This window comes from Acomys russatus, chromosome 24 (genome assembly GCF_903995435.1).
Source record: "Acomys russatus chromosome 24, mAcoRus1.1, whole genome shotgun sequence".
In the NCBI taxonomy this organism is placed as follows: Eukaryota; Metazoa; Chordata; class Mammalia; order Rodentia; family Muridae; genus Acomys; species Acomys russatus.
The window spans coordinates 45,992,114-46,016,522 of NC_067160.1; the positions used below are offsets into that span (position 1 = coordinate 45,992,114).

Below are 24,409 nucleotides of genomic sequence, written 5' to 3' on the forward strand. Positions count from 1 at the left end.
AGAAAAGGATATTAAAAAACACTACAATGAAATTTTAAGAATATCAGTCCCTGGCATAGTCAGCAGGGTTTCAGCAGACCAGCAATTCCCACCAAAGTTGCTACTGGAACCTGGAGCAGCAGCTGGAATCTCAAACCTCAGCTGGCGTCCAAAGCCTTGAGACTTTCCCTGGAGCAGTTCTCTTTAGGAGCCTCTTGAAGTGCAGGCATGAACCACCAAAAACCAGTCCCAAGCAAAAGCCTCTCTCCTGTTTTGGGTATATATATTCCTCTCTGTTACCAGGTTTTTCTCCCTTACCAATGGCATCTTTTTTCCCCCAACTGCTTCAACCTCTAAATTTTCTAGTTGTACTGCCAACTCTGCAGTCCTTTCCAGAACGATAGAATTTACTGACCCTTCTAGTTTTTGCATCTTACCAGTTTCTCTTCCAATCTTTTAAAAAAATGTAATACAGTAAAAGGACCAAGAACAAACAAAAAAATTCCCTCTGGATATAAAGCAGGAAAACACTTTGCAACAGCAGCTAGGATTTTGCTAACACCCTGAGAGAGCATTGCTATATCTTGGAAACCTGTATCTTCCCCTGCAAAGTTAGAAGTTAAGTTGTCCATGATGCTTAAAGCACATTGGGTGCCACCTGTATCAGTGTCCTCTTTACAATACTTGGCATGATCCAATCAGTTCTTTTTATAAACTGTATATGTTTGCTTTTCAGATATTTGTTATTAATGTCTCCCAAATAGTTACTACAAGCTCTTTGCCAATCTTCATTAATTACCCATAATGACATAATCTCAGAATTAGTAAGAGGCACTACAATTTCTACCAGGTCTGTCCCTGACAGTTGATGCAATCTTACTCTTCCCTTTGTAATCAATTCAGAAATTTTTTCTATGTATGTCTTCAATTTTTTACTTTGTTTATTTGCTAAGAATATCCATTCCATGATCTTGTCCACAAAACCCTGCTGACTACACCAGGGACTAACATCCTTAAGGTTTCATTGTAGTATTTTTTAATATCCTTTTCTGATAGTTTGGGTTAGTCGGCTTGTTAGGGAGGTAGGCTCGTTTAATAAGTTCATAATAAAATATAATTAATAAGAAAATTGAGCCTACACTACATACTGTGACTGACTGCTGTCTCTGTGTTCCTTTCCACTCATTCAGTATTCAGATGCTTGTTTGCCTTGCTGCTGAGCTAAACTCATTCAATAAATGGTTATCAGTCCCATGCCATCCCCTACTCCCCACCTTTAACCCAGGTAAATCCAACTGAGATCAGCTCCTAACCTTGAAGAATGTTAGCTCAACATTCTTTCAAGCAAAGCTGCCCTTCCCAAGCTTACTCACTTGTTCTGTCATTCTGCAGGACTCAGGAGCTAGCAAGAGAGATGGTAGACTGCAGCTCTGGCAGAACCATCTACATGGTCCATAGGCCTAGCTTAGTGGGCAAAAGAGGCTTCACAGATGAGGGGACATCTGGATTCCCTCTTTCTCTTACCCCAAGGCAGTGGCTAATTTGATTATTAAAGAATACCAAACTCTATTTTTATTATGAAAATAATGTGTTTTTAAAGGGTAATCAAAACAATCAATTTTATAAAACAGAGTGAAAGCACCCTTACATAGTTAACAGTTGGTGCATGACACTTCTGGGTTTTACTGCATACTTATATATTTACATGAGTTATTAAATGAGTCATGATATACACACTGCTCTGCAACTTGAGCCCCCATCCTTCCATTTGACAGTGTTTGGGGAACCTGTGGTTCGAAATTCTGCCACTCCCAACTATACAGTGCTTTATGATGGTGATACAGATGTGGACAGTCTTTCACAGTAGAATGGATGTTCACAACAAAACAAGCACATACAAGAAACAAGTCTATATGCATGTACTGTGATATAATGTCAAGCAGCCTGCCCAGCCTGGCTTAAGCAGCCCAGCTATTCTGAAGGTGGTGATGGAGAGGGTCCAGATGCCAAAGGATTTGGCCCAGGATTAAAGTGGTTGTGTTAAAGGGGTTATTTACAAGATTACTAGGATAGTGGTGGGTAGATGGCATCAAGAAGGTAAAAGCAGATAGCCTACCCAGATAATGAATTGAGCTGCGCCTCACAGGGCAAGGTCATGTGCACTGAAAGGTGAGGGCAGGTTGTGGGTGGTGCTGATGAGATGTCAGAGTAACTGAGCAGGGATGGAGAGGTACACAGTCTGGCCTGTGGCCCAAGAGCTTGATGGTGCTGCAGCACCCAAGGTGGATCGAAGAGGACGAGGGCTGCTATAGAGAGCAACTATTAAGTGTAGTCTTGTGCCCTTTTCCCTTTGTTTTCTGTCTTCCTCCTGTGACAACTGATGAAAGGAGGAAGCCGTCCTCACTGACACCTCTACCACCCCAAATTACCCCTGACAAACCCCTATGTAGTGATACGACCAGCATCCCAGGAACACTCAGGGCAAGTTCAGCTTTAGATGTATGATGGCAGGTGATTTAAGCCTTCCATTTTCTTCCCTTGCTTTTATTTAAGAGACAGAATGCAATTCTGAGCCGTTAGATAACATAGACTTGCTGTTTCAAAGTTTGAAGTGCTGGCAGGTCAAGACAAAAGCTTCTCCATGGTGCGGGATGAGTGAGGTCTTCAGAAGTCTTGGCCTAGGTGCTCACGGGGTGTCAGGAGCCCGGAACCACTTGGCTAGCTTCAGACCAGCGAGTGCAGACAGGAAGGAGCTCTCTTCTGTTTGCTCAGTTACCATCAGCGACTCCTTCTTTGTGTAAGATGGTAATGAGGCCATTAGGAGAGGCTCACCTGAAGTGCAGCTTGTGAATCCAAGGTAATTAAACACCTCCTGAATGAAAGGGAAAGGCCAGGGAAGGTTAAGTGAGGAATAATCCTCAGCACAGGTGGCCCAAGGCCTTTGAGGAGCCAGAAGAGCGACAGTGGCAGGCACCATTTCAAAGGATGGAAATGTCACCCTAGTCCTCATGAGGGACAGGGCTTTTATTTGGGGGGTTGTGAGTAGGTAATTTTTTTTTTTTAACATTTTAGTAAAACGTGTTTTTTCACACTTCTATTTTCAAGTTGAAAACCATGGCAGAACTTACCTAGGGACCAAGGGGCCTACATCACTCCTCAGGGCCCCTCAGTACTGTGGCCTTTGAGTCTGTGGTCCCAGAAAGGAAGCACAACAGAGGATTGCATGCTTGTGCACACCACACACACATACCCAGGATATGGTCTGATACCATGTGATCTATGATATGATAGATGCCCAACTACTTTCAGACAAAGACTATATTCTGTCCCCTGCTCACTTTATAGAAGTAGAGTGGCTGGCCCCTGGATGCTTGTTCCTGTCCCTTCTGACCTTGATGCAAATGACCCACCCCTCTAGCAACCTCACAGGACTGTTCCCTATACTCCTTTCAGCTGATCTTCACTACACAAACAACTCTTGCTGTGTAGTTTCTTGCCTCCAAACCTCTGCTATCTCCCTACCATGAATCCTTATAATATTCATCAGTATTCATCACTCCCAAAGAAGAAAGGATTGAAGACTTCATATGTGTAACAATACAGAAAACTAAGCATTATGATCCGTGAAAGAATCTGGTCTGGTCATGTGAGACTACCTACTAGTCCTGTGGTTCCATGTACATGACTTATGCAGAATGGGTGCAGCATGTAGATGTTGTGTGGGATTAAGGTGGGAACATGAGGTTTCTTCTGGAGGTAGTGAAATGTTCTAGAAGTAGATGAATTGGGTTGTTCTACATCCTTACATTTATACCACCAAACTGTACTCTCTAAATGTATGTATTAAGAGACATGTGAAATACACCACAAGTCCTAATGCTGGGACACCTTCTTTTCCCCCATCAAACTGACCCCCTCCTGGAATTGTCTAAGGCTTTCTGGATGCCAGGCTCAGCTATCTGTCCCTCTATGACCTGTTCTCACACTGTCTTCTTTTTTGTCTCATCAGATCTCCTCCCTGAAGAACAGGCTGAAGAAGGTTTCCACAACCACAGGCGATGGGGTAGCTAGAGCCTTCCTCAAGGCCCAAGCTGCTTTCTTTGGCAGCTACCGGAATGCACTGAAGATTGAGCCAGTAAGTAGCCTCTTAGTGTGTGACAGCATCTGTGTTTGGTTAGGGATCAGGTATGAGAAATCCTTGGTTCACCTAGAGGAAGGCGTGTGGGGGTGAGTGGGTGGGTATGCATGCACACACACATGAGTGCATGCTCGTGCATGAGTGTATGCATGCACGCTCATAGTTTTACCCTAAGCCTCATTGGCCCTTGTCTTTCCTCATCCTAGGGATTCACTTTTGGTGACTTCCTATGTATAATCATGGTTTAAATGGCCCCAATAAATAAACAATGAGGACTGAGAACCAGTATGAGCTGTGTGCCTAGCCTTTCCACCTTCCAAAGCCTGGTTGACCATTTATTTTCCTTGCCTGTCCCAGAAAGGTGATAGGATTGAATGGATACAAAGAGGTCAGGCCTTCCCTAAAACCAAAGAAGGTTTCACCACTTCTTCCTGTTTCCACTTGAAGCTTCCCATAGATGTCCCCGTACCCAGCCTACCTTTGCCTCCTGGTTGAACATAATGCATATGTAACCTAGGCAGAATGTGTATGAGAGACCAACTGTGGCCATACTGATCTAAGTCAACACAATCTGTTTCTAGTTTCATCCTTCCGGGGTCCTCTAATAACTATCAGCTTAAAACAAATTCCTTTGTCCCTCTTGTCTGGAAGGGAGCTGGCTCCAACTCTGACACGATCTTGGGCCCAGACAGGCCAATCATTTGTAAGAGTTGACATAATTCAAGGAAAATACTGTCCTCACCCCTCTCTAAAAGGGGAATGGGAGGCTGGCCCAATCCTTCCCCGGGCTTTCTGAGACCCAGAAAGCTGGACACATCTCACCCTGGTACTTGTCTCATGGCTGTCATAGCATGTCTAAAATCCAGGATTTATTGGCTGAAGGTATACATTACTGGGTCTGAGCTGGACCCCTGGACCCCAAAAGAGGAGTTGCTGATTGCAACTGACTCTGACAGGCTCTAGATTAAAGAGCAGAAACCCAGGGGTTTAAACCTGGTTCTGTACTTAGCTGTATAAAACTTGAACAAGTCACCCTGTGGTTAAACTTTACTTTCTTTACCTGCGAAAATAGATGCTTCCTTGCCTCGTCCTTCTGGTTGCTGTCAGCATCAAACATCCATGAAGTATGTCTTAGAAAACAAACAAACATGCAGTATGTCTTAGAAAAGATGAGACTGGATGAGTAAGGCTTGAAAGAACAGAACAGGAGCACCTCCCCTGCCACAAGTATGGACTGTTGAGCACACCAAGGCTTGTGGTCTGGAGTTGGAGATAGAGCTGAGCTAGAGTCCGTGAGGTTTGGATGCTGGTCTAGGAGTGTGTGCTTTGCTCTGTATGAATATAAGGTTCTACATGGAGATGTGATACAGCTGATGGCAGGGTTGAGAATGAAGACAGTGGAAAAAAGGATTGACCTAATAATAGGTAAAATACCGTGGACAAGAGCTGGGTGTGGTGGCACACACCTGTAATCCCAGCACTCAGGAGGCAGAGGCAGGCAGATCTCTGTAAATTCGAGGCTAGTCTGGTCTACAAAGTGAGTCCAGACAGCCAAGGCTACACAAGAAAATCCCATCTTGAAAGACAAAAAAAAAAAAAAAAAAGGAAAAAATATAGTAGACAAAGGGCATATAATATAAAAGTGGTTCCCAAGATTGGGAGACTGAGAAGATAGTGGTGCCTCTGGTAAGAAAGGGGAAAGCCTAATGCCATGGTATTCATACTTGTGGGATTTGTAGTGGAAATGAGTTGGCAAAGACTACATGTTCTCATGCCTTATGTATCTCTGTAACCTCATGTGGTACATACTATATCTCCATTAAAGAATTATCTGAAACTAATGACAGGTTTGGCAATAGTTGCAGCACGTTTCCTTGAATCTAACTTGTCATTTGGCCATAAGAGACACCTTTGTTGTAGATAAACCTTTATTGTAGCTATTAAGCAAAAGAGAGCACATCAGTTATAAGACACACCATATTTCAATGAGAAGAAGTTTTCATCTTAGAATTGATGAGCTATGGCAGAACTGTTACACTGTCACTCTCATTCATCTGTGCAAAGGTGGCTTTTGTCTATAAAAGAGAAGGAAACCAGAAGGCTTGAAGTTTCCCAATTAAGCATTGCACCAGTAGTGGTCACTGTGTTACCTAAGTGGTTTAAACTATAAATTTAATTCTAGCAGCTTCTCCTCATCTGAAAAAAATGGAGTAGCACAATTCCTCATGCAAGATTTTTTTTTTAAATGGTGTCAAAGCACACATAAGCTTGAAAGGGGCCAAAAGGCTGGGAGAATGGCTTGTTAGTGATGATCTGGGGTGTGGAGCAGACAGTGCTGTGGGATGGGAGTGCGTCCCCAGGATACTATGCCTTTTAGTAGTTTATCTGCTTATAAAATCATACCAATTAGGCCTGAGAAGATGGCTCAGCAGCTAAGAATGCGTACTGTCCCTGCAGAAGACCTGAGTTTAGTTTCCAGAACCCACATTCTCCACACAACCACCTGTAACTCTAGCACCAGAAGAGCTGATACCTTCTTTTAGCCTCCATGAGCAACAGTATTCAAGCACATAGACACACCCACACATACTCATAATGATAGACAGACAGACAGACAGACAGACATTGTACCAATTAAATTGGGGATGTAGCTCAGTGGTAGAGCCTGCATAGTATAACAAGGCCCTGAGTTCCATGGCACTGAGAGAATAAAATGAAACAAATAGCACCTGCTCTTGGCTAAAATATTTAAAGAAACAGAAATAGAAATAAGAAGCACCGTGGTCCCATCATCTAGAGTTGAAGTGGTATGTCAGCAGGCTTCTGTCCTATTTCTTGTCTTTGATTTGCTGTAGGTTCATTTTCTTTGGGGTCTTGGGTTTTATTTCTGGCTTATTTTCTTCTTTTAGGCAGATGAGCTATCCTTGACAAAACAATCTAGCATCCCACTTTTTAGTCTGTTTTGGCCTTTTAGTAAGCACTTTTCACATCATATAAAATCTCTTATCAAATGTCATTAATTACAGCCTGGCTATGGATCACAGTTACCTGTGAATATGCAAACCCACTGACAGCTCCTTATCTAGTTCCTGTGATCTGAAAGCAGGGCCAGTGCCTATTCATTATCTTGAAGCCGGCCTTATTGGCTGTTGTTGGCATTCCCCAACTTTAAGCCATGCTTATGAGAATATGTTTTTCTAAATCCTCATGTGTAGTTTTCTTTCTATTAGAATATTTTTAAACCCTTTTTAATTTATTCTTTGTGAATTTCACATCATACACTCCAATCTCACGCATCCCCATTTCCCCATATCTGCCCTCTGCCCTTGCAACACCTCCATTCCTGAAAACAAAAAACAAAAAATACGTCTTGCCATTGAAACTGCAGTGTGCCACACAGTACACCTTTTGTTCACACTTCTTTGTTTGCAAATGTTCATTGTAATGAGACATTGGTCTGGTTCGAGGCCTCTAGTTTCAGCTGCACTTTCAATATTGGATCTTCACTGGGACTTCTATTGGATATCCTGTTGTTGCCCTGTGTCATGGAGATCCTGCAGCTTTGGATCTGCAGGATTGGCTTCTTCATGAGCTCCAGCAGTTCATACATGGGGTAAATGTTAGGGTGGGCTGACTCAGAGTCCTGGATCTGAGCCTGAGTGGTAGCTCAGTGGGTCTGCCTGCCAACTCTCCTGCTCCCACACCACCAGGGCCAACTCTCCTGCTTTGCCCAGGTGACGGTTGGGGACAGCTCTCCGTCGCTGACTAGGTAAGGGGCAAGGACAACTCTACCTACACAGCCCTCAACATTAACATGGCCTCAGATGACAGCCCAGACCAGGGTCATCTGCATGGCCTTTGGTGGTAATGTGGGATACAGATATGCTGCAGGACCATGGTGGACCCAGACAATGGCCCTCAGCAGCATCACAGGCCAGGACCTCATTATGGCCTCAGGTGGTAGGCAGCGCAGGCTGCTCACATCAGGCTGTTCCTCACCACCCTTGTGTCTCCAGTTCCGCCTCTCTTCATAGTGCTCAAGCCATTCTGCTTCTCTTTCTTTCTCATCTCTCCATCACACATTCTCATCATAATGGCTCCCACACATACCATGGGAGTGACATCTTCTTTTGAAAGGTAAGATGATTAAATATTTTTTCAACCCTAAGATTCCAAAGGAAAAAAATCCCTAGTCAAAGTTGAACACAGCACAGAAAGACTGTAATTCAACATAGAGTCATCCAGTCTCATGGCTGAACAGCCACCACAACCAACTAGAGAGATTAGCAGATCAGCCAGCGATGAGACATAAACGCAGCAGAATATGATGAGACAGTTGTGAGTCTCCCCTCCACAGGTCCTGCTCTTCTTCCTGGGCTAGGATGTAGCTCTGGGAGTCTCGGTGACTCACAGAGTGGTTGGTGTCTCAAATGAAGAAGGCACAGGCCCACTGGCATTTGCGTTTGTTACTTGCTCTATTGATGGACAGTGCAATTCACCATTTCCAAAGGAGTAAGAACAGCTGCCGCTTTCGAGTCTCTAGTTCTGCATGTCTTCATTGCACACAAACTTCTTGGCTTCTCCTCTCCCATCACTTCACCAGCTACTTGCTCACTTCCACAGTACCCAGCCCAAGTTTGGCCACAGTGTCCTGAATGATTTTTCCTAAGCACTTTCTCTAACATGGACTCACTGGGTCAAAAGGTCCAAGACCATTTCAAGCTTTGGTGCTGAGGAACGAGGAAATGGGGCTGAGGGAAGAGCAGGAGGCTGAGAGCAGAGGAAGCCTGCAGAGAGGAGGGCCCTGAGCAGCCTAGGAGTCACTGCCCACCCCTCTGCCACACTTGCCATTACTACTTGTGATGTCTTGCTGTCCAAATGGGTATGGTGGCTTCCCATCCAGGCTAGTGCTGTGTTGTAGTAGGAACCTGGTGACCGCAGAGTAACCACTTGCGTTGCTCTGAAAGCATGAGCTACTGCTTTCTCCTCCACTCCTAAGCAACTGTGACCAAGGGCCCCTTTACACCTCTGAGCCTCACATTCTTTCCATGTAGAGCCTGCCCCTTACAGGACTGTAGTGAAGCTTGGACAAGCACAACCTAGGGCCTACCTACCAGCCGTGGAACAGCCAATAGTATTTGTGGTGCAGCTCCTGCAAGGCCAATTGATCCCCACCTGCCTGTGTACAGGGACCAGTTCTGGCCTGAAAGGTTCCTGCCTGTGACTTACAGCTCACTTGAGCCATTGTGTTTGTTTGTTTGTTTGTTTTGTGTTTTGTTTTGTTTTTTCCCCTACTGGAAACATTGAGAGTGCCTTTGAGCTTTGTTTTATCTACATCTGAAAGAAAGAGAAGGGTCCTCTTGCTAAGGCTGCTCCATACTGGACCTAGCCTAGGCTAGGTGGGTCTTTTCAGGGCCAGATAGATGAGTTGTTTCAAAGGGACTTCTCCTAGTCAGAAACTGAGACGGTAAGAGAATAACTGTGCCTGTCCCTCCTCAGTGGCTTCCCACAAATCAGGGCAGAGTTCACCTTCAAATGGCTTCCCAGCCATGAGCTTCCTATTTACCTGACCTTTGCTGTGTCCATCTATAGGTGGAGCAGAGGCTCTACTTTGACAATGACTTCCCAGAATGTAGGAGAGCCGGGAGGAGACTCCAAGACAAGGTTTCTCCTACTGCACTCCCCTGCCAATCTTTTCTCTAGTTCTCACATGTCTAATCCTAATAATTATTTTTGGTTCCTGTGCCAAGCACAGGCAATAGCACAGAGTGTAGGTGTTAGCCAGTATATTTTGGACCAATGGACCAAGGAATCGGTGTAAGAAATGAAGGGATAGGGAAATATGGGAGGCAGGGGATGGCCCCAGGTTTGTGTTCCTTGTGCATTCATTGCTCCCTACCCTGTCTGGCTATGAAGGTAGCTTCTCCCTAGAAGAGGGGAGGTGTCTGCAAATCACAGGGCATGTGACCCACTTTTCAGTTACCTGGAAAACATCAGTGGCAAAGCCCAGGGTACTTAACAGTGTTGGCCAAGCCAACTTCTCCTTCCCACTTAAATGACAGCACTACAAGCAGCCAAGAAGCCCCATTTGGAGAACCTCTTTATCCATGTCAAGCACAGCACAGGCTCCAGCTCATTTATTTAGGCCTTTCTTGCTCTCTGACACGCCTCCTGGTAGTTGCCAGGCAACTCTGGGAGCAGCAGTGTGTGTTGGGGATTAACTAGTTAGGGCTGGGGTCCTTTTTGGCAAAAAGAGGATAAAAGACAAATGATTTTAATTGCTAGGCCAAGGGTCCATTCTCTGCTTGGTGGAATAGTGCAACTTTCACAGGGTGTGGATAGCAGTGTGATGCTCGAGCTTGCCTTGAACAGGTCCCCTCTCTCCCTCCTAGGGAGAAGGCATGCTTTTTAAAAAGAATACTCTACCTTGCTCCTTTGTTTAAAATGATATCGTCAGGAAATCTGAGCAAGACTGATTCATCCCTTTTGAAACGCACTGGCCAGTTTTGAAGAACTCTTGGAGACAGAGGCTAGGCTTTCCTTTGTTCCTTCTATGCAGTCTCTTAACTTCTCTCTGTGGAGTCACCTTGAGGCAGTGCATGTGAGGATACGCCTCCTGGATCTGGCTGCTATGGGTCCTAGAAATGTCTACTCAAAGAGTAGAACTGGCCATGTCGTTGGCACCTGAAGAAGTGGCCTGTTCTGCGTGGTGGGATATTACAGGTACTCTATTTCATTAGCTAGTGCTGGCATGCTTTCCCTGGCATGACAGTTGCCCAAATCCTGCTTGCAGTGCTGGGGTAAGTGCTATAAACAAGTTGTGTGAACACATAGCACCCATCTCGGTTCAGCACGTCCTAGATTCAGAGAAGGGACACTCCTGTTGTTCACCTTTCAGCCCTTGGTTTTGTGCATGGTTCTGCTGAGTCATATTTATCCACCTAAAACCCCTCAAAGGCACAGAAGTTAAGATAAAGGCAGATTGATAGCTTGGCTTTCAAGCATGAATGCACCAGGCTGTGTTGCAGCAGGTCAGAGCTGTACCACACGCATCAGAATTCTGCTTGAGTGGAAGTGTTGATCTCCTGGATTTGAAGAAAGAAACCTGTGTTTATGTTTACTTTTGGAGTGATGGAAAATAGAAAATTATTCTTAAAAAGAAAAATTAAGACGTTACCTCAAGTCCACCAAACGTGTGTGTGTGTGTGTGTGTGTGTGTGTGTGTGTGTGTGTGTGTACATGCATTTTTATGAATGCATTGCATAACTTGTTTCCCATAGTGCAAAGGGTACCCAGAGCTTGATGGGTTAAAGATTAAAGTCTGTTTGTCCCAAATTGAATCTGGCATCATATATATTTTACGCTGCATGTCGCTGAGTAAGCCACAGCCATTAGTACCCTGGCCACACTCCCCTCCTGGGCTGTTAGGTTGTTCTCACCTTTTAGTACTTTATGTAATATTCTACCAACATCTCTGTGAATAAAGCTTTAAGATGTTCTTTCTCCTAAGCCTTCTGGGTAGAAGAAATTTAGGTGTGTGCAGGAGCCGGAATGTGGGAGCCTACTTGTTCCAATGTGGGGGAAAAGCCAGTTTTCCGCTGACTCATGTGAGAGGGCCCGTGGTGGCCTACGATTTCTAGAGCACTAATAGGGCAGTGGCTAATTGCCCATGTTCCTATCTTGAGCCAAAAAGGACTTGAGCAGCCTTAAGACACTACGCTCAGCACAGATGAGAAACAAGGAAACCAAGAAACTGGAATATGACCATGCACCAGCCCTGACGTCTGTCTTTAGATCTTTTTTTTTTTTTTTTTCCTTCAATTGTGGAAAATGCAAGATTTGTTTTTCTGATCATTGCCGGTTGCACCTCTTAGGTGTTGCTGCCTTCACCAGGCTACACAGCCATCACCACTGTATGTCTTTATAATCTCCCATCGTTCTCAACTGGTCCTGAGTGTTCGTTACTCAGTAACGTCCTGACTTTATTTCTGCAGCACTTGGTAACCTCTAATCCACCATCTATGAATTGCCCATTGATGTTTTTTAGAAGTAGAATAATATGTTTGTCCTTTCATGCCTGGCTTATTTCATGTGACTTAAATTCAAAGTTCATCTAAGTTGCAATAGATATCAAAATGTCATCCCTTTTCAAAGCTGAGTAATAATCTGTACATGGACAGACCACAGTGTGTTTTCCTTTCCTCTGTTCCCTTTCACAAACATTTCCTACAAACCTAGGCTTCATAAAGGTAGGTTGTCTCATCTCTTGGCTCTTGTGACCACTTCTACAGCGTGTGTATAAGCACTGCACCTCAGGTCAGGGTTGCTGTCCTATGTGGTAATGTAGTGTTTATTTCATTTGCTTTGTGGAGCTAAGATGGACTTCATACTGAATGGCAAATGCTCTTCCACTGAACCACACCCCAGTCCCTGTGGAACCACCAAATTGTTCTCTTCACTAAGATGCTTTTATTACACACAAAACAATAACTTTATGAAGCCCAAATTTTTAGGAAAAGTCTGTGAAAAGTTAACTTGTTTTCCCACTTGTGGACAAGCAGTCTGGAGTTTACAGCAGAGCCAGCAGCCTGAGCTCAGCAGGTACACTGAGAACAGGGTCCAAGGTGGACTGCAGAAGGCTCACTCTCTCCTTCCCCTCCCCCTCTATATTAACTACTAGTTATCTGAATTCAAGATCATGTCCTGAGAATGGAGCTGGGAATGATGCTTCCAGCACTGGCCTCTCAGAGGCACCACAGCAGCTCTGCAACTCTGGGGAGCTGAGCAGGTCACAGCACGAGGGGAAAGCACAGCTGTGGATACCTGGCTTTAACTATCTCATGTACTAGTGTGTGCATTTGAACATCCTTCCACCTCTGGAGTCTCACAGTTCTTATCTGTAAAGGGAAATAGCACCTACTTTGTATGGTCATTGAGAAAAATAATGTCATGCATATAAAACGTCACACTGATAAAGATATTGGCTAAAAGTTGGCCTTTCCTGGATGACAGGTAAAGTGGAAAGAGGAGAGGATGAGGCTGCTGCATTCTAGGACAGTGGCATCCATGTATGTGCAGCAAGACACCTGTAACCATTCAGAGCAAGAGCTAGCAGAGGAAATACATCTTTTATCTCAAATGCTACGTGCTATGACTGAATGAAATCCCACATTTAATGATTTTTCTTTAATAAGCATTTGCTGTTTGTTCATCTGTATGGTTGCTCCCAGAACTTCCAGACAGGTGTGGTTCAACATGAAGACATTATTGTTAGAGTCAGTTTTTAAAACGCATTAGAGAAAATATAATCGAAACATTTTTTCTATTTTGCAAGAGAGAGATTTTGCCGTTGAGAAAAGTGACTATGGTTCAGTGCTGGCACCAAATCAGTCATAGCACAGGCACTGGTACAGCCCAGGAGGCTCTGTAACTCAGACTCACCCAATGCATGCTCGATGAACTGAGAACCATTGCTCTAGAAGTACACTGCCCAATTGAAAAAGTACACCACCTCCCTCAGTGTGAGAAGATGCAAAAAAGTGAAAAATAGCCAGTATTATAGATTATCTCAGTAGTTCATTTGAAAACCCTGTCTCCTGACTCGTGTTGCTCCTTTAGAATGAGTTCAATGGGCCTTGTGTCCCTCACATAGCATCAGTACATGTTCAGCCAGTGATTGTTAGTGACCACATGGATGGCTGATGCTTTCTATGCTTGGAGTGGTGGTCATGTTTCGGTGTAGCCACTTAGTTAAGAAAAAGAAAATGTAACCAGGTAGTGGTGGTGCACTCCTTTAATCCCAGCACTTAGGAGGCGGAAGCAGGCAGATCTCTGAGTTTGAGGCCAGCCTGGTCTACAGATCAAATTCCAGGACAGCCAACGCAACACAGAGAAACCCTCTCTCAAAAAACAAACAACAAAAAGAAAATGAAAAAAAGAAAAACTGTCACCTACAGCATACACACACAAGCTGACACACACAGCAGACATGTCAACATTAAACAAAGACCTAACCAGGCACCTGTATGGGAGCTGACCAGAGCCATTTACAATCTGGAAAAGATCCTGTGTGAAGTCACCGTGCACAGTCTGTATTCTCTTATAGGTCGTATGCGCATGAAGAGAGCTTGTCACCGCATTGGCTCTGACAGCAGTAATGCTGTACCTTAGCTGGAGCAAAAGCAAGCATAAGTGGTTACACTTACCATGCTTAAATCAGTTTTATTATTATAACCGTCTTCCTTTTCAACGAGACCCTAAGAAATGAGTCTTTTTGATTCATTTCCAATAGTAACACTTGATAGTCTGGAGCCCCCTATAATTCTGCATGCATAGCTAAGCTGTGAGCTTCTCAAGTGCAGGACGGAATCAGCGTTCTTTCCTACACCCAGCATACAGCAGAAGCCCATCTCGTCCATGGAGCCATGGTGTTTGTGGTACTTAGGATGAGTAGAGGATAAAATGGTGGATTGTCTTCCCCTCCCTGCTGTCGGGCTTCCAGGGGGCAGGTTGAGCAGTAGACGATGACACTACGGTCTGTCACCACCTCCCAAGAGGAGATAGAGACCTGGTCGGGAAGGCGTGCAGTATCACATTTGCACATGTGTCCCTGGCACGGAGCCTGCTTGGTACCTAGGACATTATCAGCAGCTGTCCTCTGAATGAATGAAATGGTCATAGCTCTTATAATGTCACTTGTTGTTTGGGACTTGAGAAGAAGTCTTGTTAAATAGACTATTAAGTCTTGAGGAAAACAAAGGACTAGAGCATTTATTCTGTTGGGCTTTTTACATAGTATAGTGCCTTTGTTGCTTTTCAGTCCCTGTGTAGGGAGAGCGGGATAGCCCCATTTTATCGACAAGAACCCGAGGCTGGGAAGGGTGGTGTCACTTTTTCAGAATGGCAGAACCAGGATCCAACCCCTCCATCTGCCTAACTCTAGGGGCCACACTCTTTACCCTGCACAAGCTCCACAGTGGGGATGACCATATGGTCTGTGTTACATACAGTTTGGGGGGCTTTCAGAAGGAAACTGAACTGGTTTTCCTCTTAGGAATCAGTTCCTCTAATCTGTGCAAATGTTTCTTGACAAATACAGGTTAAAATAACACCACTTATAAACTATTTTGCAAAGGGGAAATGTCAAAATTTTATATATCTTTTAAAAACATTCCCTTAATAAATAATTTTAATTGCCTAATATTTTGTTGTTTAAATATTTGATATTTATAGTGATAATTGGATGAATAAGTAAAACATGAGTTTGAATGCAGCCCTCCTCCTCTTTTCCTGGGCTGACACCTAGTGGTGGTGAGCTTTCTCATGGCAGCATTAGCCCACGTTTCTTCATGGCTGTGTTCAGCGGATTTTAGGATTTTTTAAATCAATTATTCTTATGGTAATAAAAGTAACTACATTCATAAAATGTAGATTTAGTAAAGATCCCTGCAACAATTGTTTTTATTTTAATTTGTTAACTTTAGTTCAATTATCATCAAACCTTGATAGTAGAAAATGCTACACTCATTTGAAAATCTGGAAATGTGTGATCTTCCAACGGCCCTGACCGGCTGCCTATCCTGTTCTACACACTAGCACACTGTGACAAATCAGACTCATAGTCACTATTCTTAAGGACACTGAAGGGGAGGAGGAGGCAGAAAATGAACAGAGAACTGCCGTCAGAGGAGAGAACTTCAGGAATAGAGTGTTCTGGGAGGTGGCAGGGATCTTCATGGTGTCTGGGGACAGGGGCAGAAGTTTCCCAGGGATGCTGGCACCTGGATGGGATCCCTGGGCTCAGGAAGGAAGCAGCACATGGAGAGGCTAGGGGCCGCGGAGGAGCGTGGCGTAGACAGGAAGGAATGCGGCTAGGGATGAAGATGGGTGGCCAGCTCCCAGCCTCTGAGAGGGCCATGAAAGGGTTTAGTCCCATGGTCTAGCACTCCCAGCACAGTGTTCCTTGAAGAGTTGGAGGTTGGTATGCTTTCAATCCCACAGACTTGGACACGTTCATGTCACCTGCTTCAATTGTTTTGTGTATGTATAGAGCCTCTTACTGAAGCCCAGCTGCTTAGAAAAGAACAATAAAAGGTTAATTCTGCTTAGCCCAGTGCTTTTCAGAAGCCTGTCCCTCACCAGACCTCGATTTATATCCTGCCTGGCTCTTACGCCTCACAGCGGTTTGGGAAAAACCACTGTGGCTGATGTGGACTGTGGAATTAGGATACCAGCTGTGTTCTTCTTACCCTAGTCCTGACTGTGAAGCACAGAAAAAGACAAGCTAATTCTTTTCCAAAGCATTTGTTGTCTGATCAGACAGAGAGTTTGAGCCAACAGGTGGCATTGAGACCCAGTTCCCAGCCATCGCTGGGCTTTCTCTCTTTTTTTAATTTTTATTTATTTGTTTGTTTGTTTGTTTGTTTGTTTTAATTTATCACTGGGCTTTCATAGCTTACAGTCATAGGCTACCATTTGTTCTATAGGTCCAGCAACTTTTTCAGCATATCAGGTTCTATCCTGGACAACAGAAGGGGTAATAATCCAAAGAAATGGCTGTACACATTACAGAGGAGCTGAGACCTAGAGACCAGCAATGGCTATGGTGATATTCCCAAGGCTAAGGACCAGTTGACTGGATTGAAGCATGCAATTGGGATGGAGCTTCTAAAAGCAGGGTCAGGATGTAGCACCTGCAGAAGCAAAGAGAGACCCGCCACAGTGATATGAGTGCCAGAGGGGCCTGTACCATAGCTGCTTGAATCACCCAAGGACAAGCTATTACTAGGCAGCCTACCTATACTGGTAGCAAAATTAGAGTGACAGCATGCAAGCTTCCTTAGCCATTAGAACATGGTGGATAACATAATGAAGCGCCTTGGGTTTTTAGTGGACTTGATACAAACCTAGACTCTACCTCTTCTAGCTGTGTGGCTCCAGACAAGTTACCATACCTTCCTGAATCCTGTTTCCTCAATTTTAAATCAAGGAAGAAAAAAAAATACCTTCATGGGGCCTAAGTGATCTGTGTCTGGCTTGTTCCTACCTCTTATGAAACAAGAGGAAGATATCTAAAACTTCCTGGGGCTTACTTACCCAGCAACAGACAGGAATGTCAGAAATCTGTGCATGTTGATTGACTACACCCCAAACTTCAGTGAATTTGCTGTCATGTATTGCCTAGCAGTGATCAGCAGGTAGATGTTCAGTTTGCTATTGTAATGTGGTCTCCTCCTAGAGGCTGTCAGGTGGGGAATTCTTGTAAAACATACTCTGGGTAACCCCAGTGTCAGAGAAGTACTCTAGATGTATTGTTGAATCCGTTTGGAACAAGTTTTTAAAAATGAGATTCTGGGAGAGCTCGCATTAAAAAGCTGTGAAGCCTTGAGCACCTTCTCCCTGAACCACAGGATTTTCATTTGCTAAGTGGGGCTAAGAATGCCATGCTCATGAAATTGCTTTGAGACTCAAATGCAATGGCAGAAGTAAAGTCCTTGTCCATGTTCTTCCCTGCCTGCCACAAGAAGCCTTTTATCCAGCGATGCCCAATTCACCAGCAGTCACATTCCATGGAGGCGTGGCAGACGTTTGGAAAGCCTTTAGCTGGAGATTATTTAACGTTTGGTTTGCTGGTCCCTGCTAGTGATGTGACCTGGCAGGTCTCCACTCAGCCCTGTTCCTATCAGTCACAGCTCACTGGTATTATTCATACGCCACTTGCCTTAGACTTTCTTCACCCATTTTCCTACTGCACTGCATTTTCACTCTCATCTTTACAGCATTAACAATGGCATGTAGGGTTTGAGGTTGTCCTGAACAAGTCAGCTGCCAGCTTAAAAGGTCATTATCATCTGGTCTCTGAAGGGAGCTTTTATACTAAAGTGGCTGGTGTGACCCTTCATGGACAAGTGTCAAACAAAATAGCATGAGAGGGAAGCACCTGATGTTTATGGGTTTCTACTGTTTTTCCTTCATTTATATTTTCTTGAGTAAATGTGCACAGTGTTATTTCTGATGTGCTAGATATGAAACTTGAAGCATGGACAGTTGAAATCACTTAAACAACTGGGAGCAAATATTTTCCAAGGCATTCCTCTACACACACCTTCTTCTTGATGCTTGGATATACAACAATGAGCGAAATAAAGTCCCTAAGCTAGGGACTAGCATCTATAGTTGAAGCTGCTCCAGAGGCTGAGATGGCTAGATCCATGAGCCCAGGAATTCAAGGCCAGCCTAAGTAACATAACAAGGCGCCCACATACACGCAAAATGAATTAAATTATATCCAGGCCTTAAAGACACAGGTAGGAGAGAGGAAAGTGAGCACGATGTGTGTTAAATGGCAAGATATGTACCAAAAAAGCAAATGGAGAAAGGACTGGCCAAAATGCCCAGGTGAGGTAGCTGTTGGGAGAGAGACTAGAGATAGTCTGATCAAGTCTACACTGTTCAGGCTGCTTCTCATCTTGGTGATGATTTCTAGAGCCTGGCATTTGTTTGATCCTGTAGAGTGGGCCTTCAATCCACTCAGGAAGTGACTGATTGCCTCTATAATGTCTGTGTCACTGTTGCACTCATGGGCATATCGTGGCCATGCCAGACATTATTTAGTTTACAGTTGGGTAAGATGTTGATGACATTTCCCCCCAACATTCTGCATAAGCTACCTTCTGACATTGTGAAAGCAGCATGGAAGAAGCTTCCTGTTCAGTAGCAACTTGATTTCTCTGTGTCCTGTTGCCAAAGTGATATACACAATTAAAAGAAAGAAACAAAGAAAGAAACAAAGAAACAAAGAAAGAAAAGAAAAGTTGTCCTAGTTTGCTTTCTATTGCTGTACTAAATACCATGACCAAAAGCACCTTAGTGAGGAAAGGGTTTATTTGTCCCTGTCAAAGTTGATAATTGAGGGAAGTCAGGGAAGAGACTCAAGCAGGAACAGGAGCCATGGAGGAGTGCTGCTTACTGGCTTGCTCGCCATGCCTTGCCCAGGGTGGCCCCACCCACAATGGACTGGAACCTCCCACATCAATCAGCAATCAAAAAAAAAAAAATTTAACAATGCCCCACAGACATACTGATAGGGCCAGTATGATGGAGACAGCTCCTCCATTGGGATTTCCTCTTTCCAGACACGTCTGGATTTGTGTCAGGTTGACAAAAATCAATCAGCACAGAAGTTATATGCTGATAAGAACTTTTCTGTTTCCTTTCTACATAGAAGTCATTTTTCTGTCTATAAACTCTGTGGCTTATACTTATAGGATTGTCTAAGTGTGTCTAAGTCTGGCAAATCTGCCTCTCTTTCATCAGGCGTGTGTTCTTTCTTGCTAGATGCCCATGGATTTATTTGTTGTTTCTCTCCATTCTCTTCAACCTGCCCCCGTCTAGCAGATTGACTAGACAGTCTGGTTCTGGTTCTATAGTTTCATGTATGCTACATAATCCCCAGAATACTTGAAATAAGTTTTAATTATATGGGAAACATACATTATTGTACATATTTTCTTTGTTTCAAGAAATTTTTCTGGGCTGGAAAGATGTCGCAGTAGTAAAGAGCATTGGCTGCCCTTCTAGAGAGTCTAGGTTCATTTCCCAGCGTAAAGAGCACTGGCTGCCCTTCTAGAGAGTCTAGGTTCATTTCCCAGCGCCACATGGCAGCTCACAACTGTCTATAACTGTCCCATAGGATCCAATGCCCTCTTTCGTTAGCAGAACACATGCAGACAAAAAAATCATATGCATAGAATAAATATTTTTTAAAGAATTTTTTCACCAGACATGTTGACATATACCTTTAATCCCAGCACTTAGGGAGGGAAAGGCAGGTGGATCTCTGTGAGGTTGAGGCCAGCCTAGTCTACAGAGTGAGTTCCAGGGCAGCCAGGGTGGATGTACAAAGAAACCCTGTTTGAGAAGGAAAAAAGAATGTTTTCTCAAATCATAGGTTTTAACATTGTTTTGTTTTTGTTGTCCCACAGAGCCTAACTAACTGTGTTTTTAGTCTCCTTGCCTATCTGCAGTATTTCTTAGTTTCTTTAAAATTCTTCTTTTTCCTTTTAGTATTTTATATTATTATTTAAATTAATAATTTCCTTAAGGCATTCCTTAATGAGTGGATTTTTCTTCATTTTTAAAATCTTTTAGGAGTTTTTTCTTCCTAGATTTCTAAGTTTTTATGATTAAGATATATGTGGTTCTTTCATGCTTTGATGTCTTTAGCTAGTTTTAACATGGTATATAGGTTTTTTTAATATTTTATTTTGTGTGTATGTATGTTTTGCCTGCACAAGTATGTACCATGCACATGCAGTGCCCATGGAGGCCAAAAGAGGCCACTGGATCTCTAGGAACTGAAGTCACAGACAATTGTGGGCTACCATGTCGGTGCTGGGAACTGAGCCCAGATCCTCTAGAAGAGCATCCAGTGCTTTTAACCACTGAGCCATCTTTCCAACCCCATATTTTTAATATTTTTAAATTATGTGTTTGTGTGCAGTTATGGTCATGTGAGCTTAGAGACCAGAGGGATCAGATCTCTAGACCTGGAATTACAGGTGGTCATGAGCACCAGGTTGGCCTCGCACAGCGATCCACCTGCCCCTGCCTCCCGAGTGCTGGGATTAAAGGCGTGCACCACCACCACCCAGCTGTAGTCATTTCTTTTAGGTAAGCTTTCATTGTCCTTAGGGATATTATTCTGGTCCCTTCATTTTTTTTCTCATGATAATTTTGTGTGGGTATGACCTTGGTGCTTCCTTATTACTTGTCTTACATAAAATTGGGTTTCCTGATACTAGAATGAAATGGAGTTCAAGAAAGCTCTCCCTTCTAAATGTCAGAGCTGGCAGTCTTGTTAGTGCCTTAAAGACCGGCAGCAGCCCTTTGCTGTTTTCTAGGTTGTCTCCCTGAGTTGATCTAGACCTGCTTCTCCCTTCTTTCTGGTCTGCGTGCTGCTTGGTAGACTCCCTCTGGAGGGAGCCCTGAGAAACCAGAGGTCTCATGGGGCTACCAAGACAAGACCACTCCAGTCCTTTAACCTTCTTGCCACTGCATTTTTTTTTTTTAATTATGAGATTTGAATAGACATTTCACAAGGGAAGCAGCATGGATGATTCATAAACCGAGGAAGCTATGTCCAGCTTTTTAGTGATCAAGGCAGGGTTACATTTTGTGTACATTAGATTTGCAAAGATTATGAAGTCAGTGCTTCGCATTGATGAGTATGGAGCTAGAAGAGGCTCTTCTAGTAGAACTGTAAGTTAGACCATGATTTTGGACAGTAGTATGGCTCAGTTGGTCTAAGAGACATGAAAATGTTCTTATTCTTCAAAAGAGAAGAATAATCCAAATATGCATTATAAGGTAGTATTTTTGTGTTGTGGTAGATGGCTGGGATAATTAGTGTGTTCCAGTTCTAACATGCACGCATGGCTCGTAGGCACGGACTATGATGGTGACTTTCAGGCTCAGCAGTTAGCAGAGTGCAAATGATCTTAGGCCACATACACCTGTGATAAAACTTGTGCGAAGGAACCTTAGGGAGTAAGGAACTAAAGCATTTAAAGAGTTGGTAGGATGGGACTGGAATGACAGTTCACTTGTTGCTCTTATCAAGGGCCTGAGGTGGGCTCCCAGCACCCATGTCAGGCAGCTCACAACCACCTATAACTTCAACTAGGAGAGCTGATGCCTTCTTCTGGCCTCCACAGGCATATATGCCCACACACAGAGTACACATACAAGATGCATATGCAGATACATGAAAAAATAGAATCTTAGAAACAATGAGTTGGTGGGATATGGGAGGAGTAGAAATAAGAGTTGGTGGAGAAGCATCAAGACACTGTAAGGAGATGAGAAGTGTGTTTCTTTAGGTACAAAGCTTACAGGTATCCATCTTGTTATGCTACATAACTTAGTTACATAATCCTCTCTCACCAGGAAGTATAAATTGCATGATAAATTAGGTCAAACTGAATTAAACTACAAAATAGATGAGGCATTTATTTTCGTAATGTGTCTTTTATAATATTATGCTTAAAACCTAGATCAACTTCCACTACTCTCCAATTTCAGCTACTTTGGACTTCACAAGGACCCCAAAATGTTGACCTTAATTTGTTGAGTTTTAGGATTCCCTAGGTAGCTATGGACATGGTAGGGTAACTCAGCTTGATTATAAGTTAATATTCTTTACTGTTCTGAGTCGTTACTCCCAGCCCTTGCCCCTTACTTGATGGGTCTTTCAAAGAAGAAAGAATTGCAGTCCTCTTTAGGACCAGCAGATTGCCTCCTGAAGCTTTGAACAGTTGTAGGGTGTTGTGATAGTCCCTCTGTAGCGCAGTACCAAGCACTCTATTCCGGTACCTCCATAATTGGCTGGACTTCTCCTCACTCCTTGAGACACCCCACAAGTCAGGCACAGGCAAGTCATCACAAGTCTGCACCACCGCCTCTCTAGGCGGCCCATCTTGCTGAACTCACAGACAGTGCAGCTGACAGCAAGTCATCCCTGGAGCCGGAGAAAGCCAGGCCTAGTGCCATTTCACCTCTTTCTGCTATGCTTTAAACCTCAGAATACCAAAAGGTCCTGGAATGTTCCATAAGCTCTATAGCCCTGGTATGGTATATATTTATTCTCTTTCTCTCCCTTTGTTTATTGGAGGGTGTTGGTTGTTTACTTTTGTTTGTTCTTATGAAACAGCATCTTGAACTGTTTGTAGCTCAGTCTGGCCTAGAGCTCACTTAGTAACCAATCTGGCCTTGAACTCTTGGCAATCCCCCTGCTCCAGCTTCTTGAGTACTAGGATTACAGCATGAGCCACCACACCCATTTCACCATTTTTGTATTAACCAAAGTAAAGTTCAGATGGGGGGGGGGATGACTAGAAAGCATTTTAAAAATATTTTCTGAAATTTATCTTGCACCCCTTCTGTGTATTGGACACAGAGCTAGGCTCTTGACAGCCAACAGCAATGTACGGAAGAATTACAATTTGGACCTGGGACTTGGTTCCACAGAAAATGCTGTCCTGGTCAGGGTGTAGTTGAACATGCATGAGGCCTGGCAGCTGTCACCCTGAGGAGGGTTGTTACTTTTTCTTTTTGCAGGTGAAACAATTCCACATTGCCACAGAGACTAAGAAAGCCAAAATGTGATGGTTCATTCACACATTAGCTTGTAAATCTTGAGTCTCCACCACGAGGCATCATATATGCTTGTGCACATGATCGCTGTTTCTGAGTGTAGAAAGCCGGCACTCTGCATTATTTATCCACGTCTAAGATGCAGCATCTTTGATGCATGCTGTGCCCTAGGTTGCAGTCTTCCTAGCTCCTTTTTCTGTTGATTAATATACATTGAAGTTCTTAGAAGATATGGCCAGACCTCTAAAGATGACTGGGGAGTATGTAGGTTCTATGATGTGGAGGGATATGTTAGACCAATTTCTTTCTATGGTGGATGAGTTTTCTTATACCTTGTAGTTTCTAATTCTCATAAAAGTAAGAACTTTTTCAGGGCAGTTAGGTAACTTCCATTTTCTAGATTCCCCAATGTAGATTTCACTTGATTTTTCAAAGGGTACAATGATAAAAGACAGAGGACCTACCTCCACCTTTGAACCACATTCAAGAGGGTTTCAGTCATTAATGATGCTTTGGGAACAGTGACAGTTTGAGGGACAAGCAGAAGGTTTGACCTAAGTGAGGAATATTCTACCAGATAGCCAGCCTGTACTCTTCAAAAGGTTAATGTCTCACAACAAAGGAAGGCTCAAGATCTATTCCAGATTAAAGCACACGGGAGCGGCAGGATGACTGAATAGAATGTGGAGCCAGGATTTTCTTTGGTATAAGAAGACATTTGGGGACAGTTGGTGAATTCTGAATCAAATCAGATCTGAGATAAAAATTTTCATCTTATGATGATTTCCTGCTTTTGATCTTTGCACTCCAGTTACGTAAGAGAACATTCTTGACTTTAGAATATGCATCAACTTACGGTAACATAAGATTGTTTCATTAAAATCAATGTAAGAGAATAGTTAGTATATAACATGAATTTCATTTGACTTGCCTTATTAGAATATACGGAATTTCATTAATGAAAACATACACATGGCCCTGGAATACCTGCCAGTTAACACCATCCCCCAAGCCTTGGGAGATATACCCATTGTTGTCCACCTCCTGGTCTTCAGAGTTTGTTTGCCTACCTTTGTTTACTTGAAGGCTGTGCCACAGCATGTGTGTAGAAGACTAAGGCCAACTTGTGCTTCCACCCTG

The 24,409-nt window shown here is 43.6% G+C and overlaps 1 protein-coding gene across 7 annotated transcripts in view; it reads left to right on the forward strand.

Annotated features, from left to right (window-relative positions):
* Positions 1–24,409, forward strand: part of Dennd1a (DENN domain containing 1A) — a 488,183-nt gene that overhangs the window by 344,060 nt on the left and 119,714 nt on the right. For all 7 annotated transcript variants that reach the window (XM_051166832.1, XM_051166835.1, XM_051166833.1 and 4 more), the window contains one exon: positions 3,989–4,114. In XM_051166832.1, the coding sequence (XP_051022789.1) occupies positions 3,989–4,114 (126 nt within the window). The remainder of the gene's footprint in view (positions 1–3,988; positions 4,115–24,409) is intronic.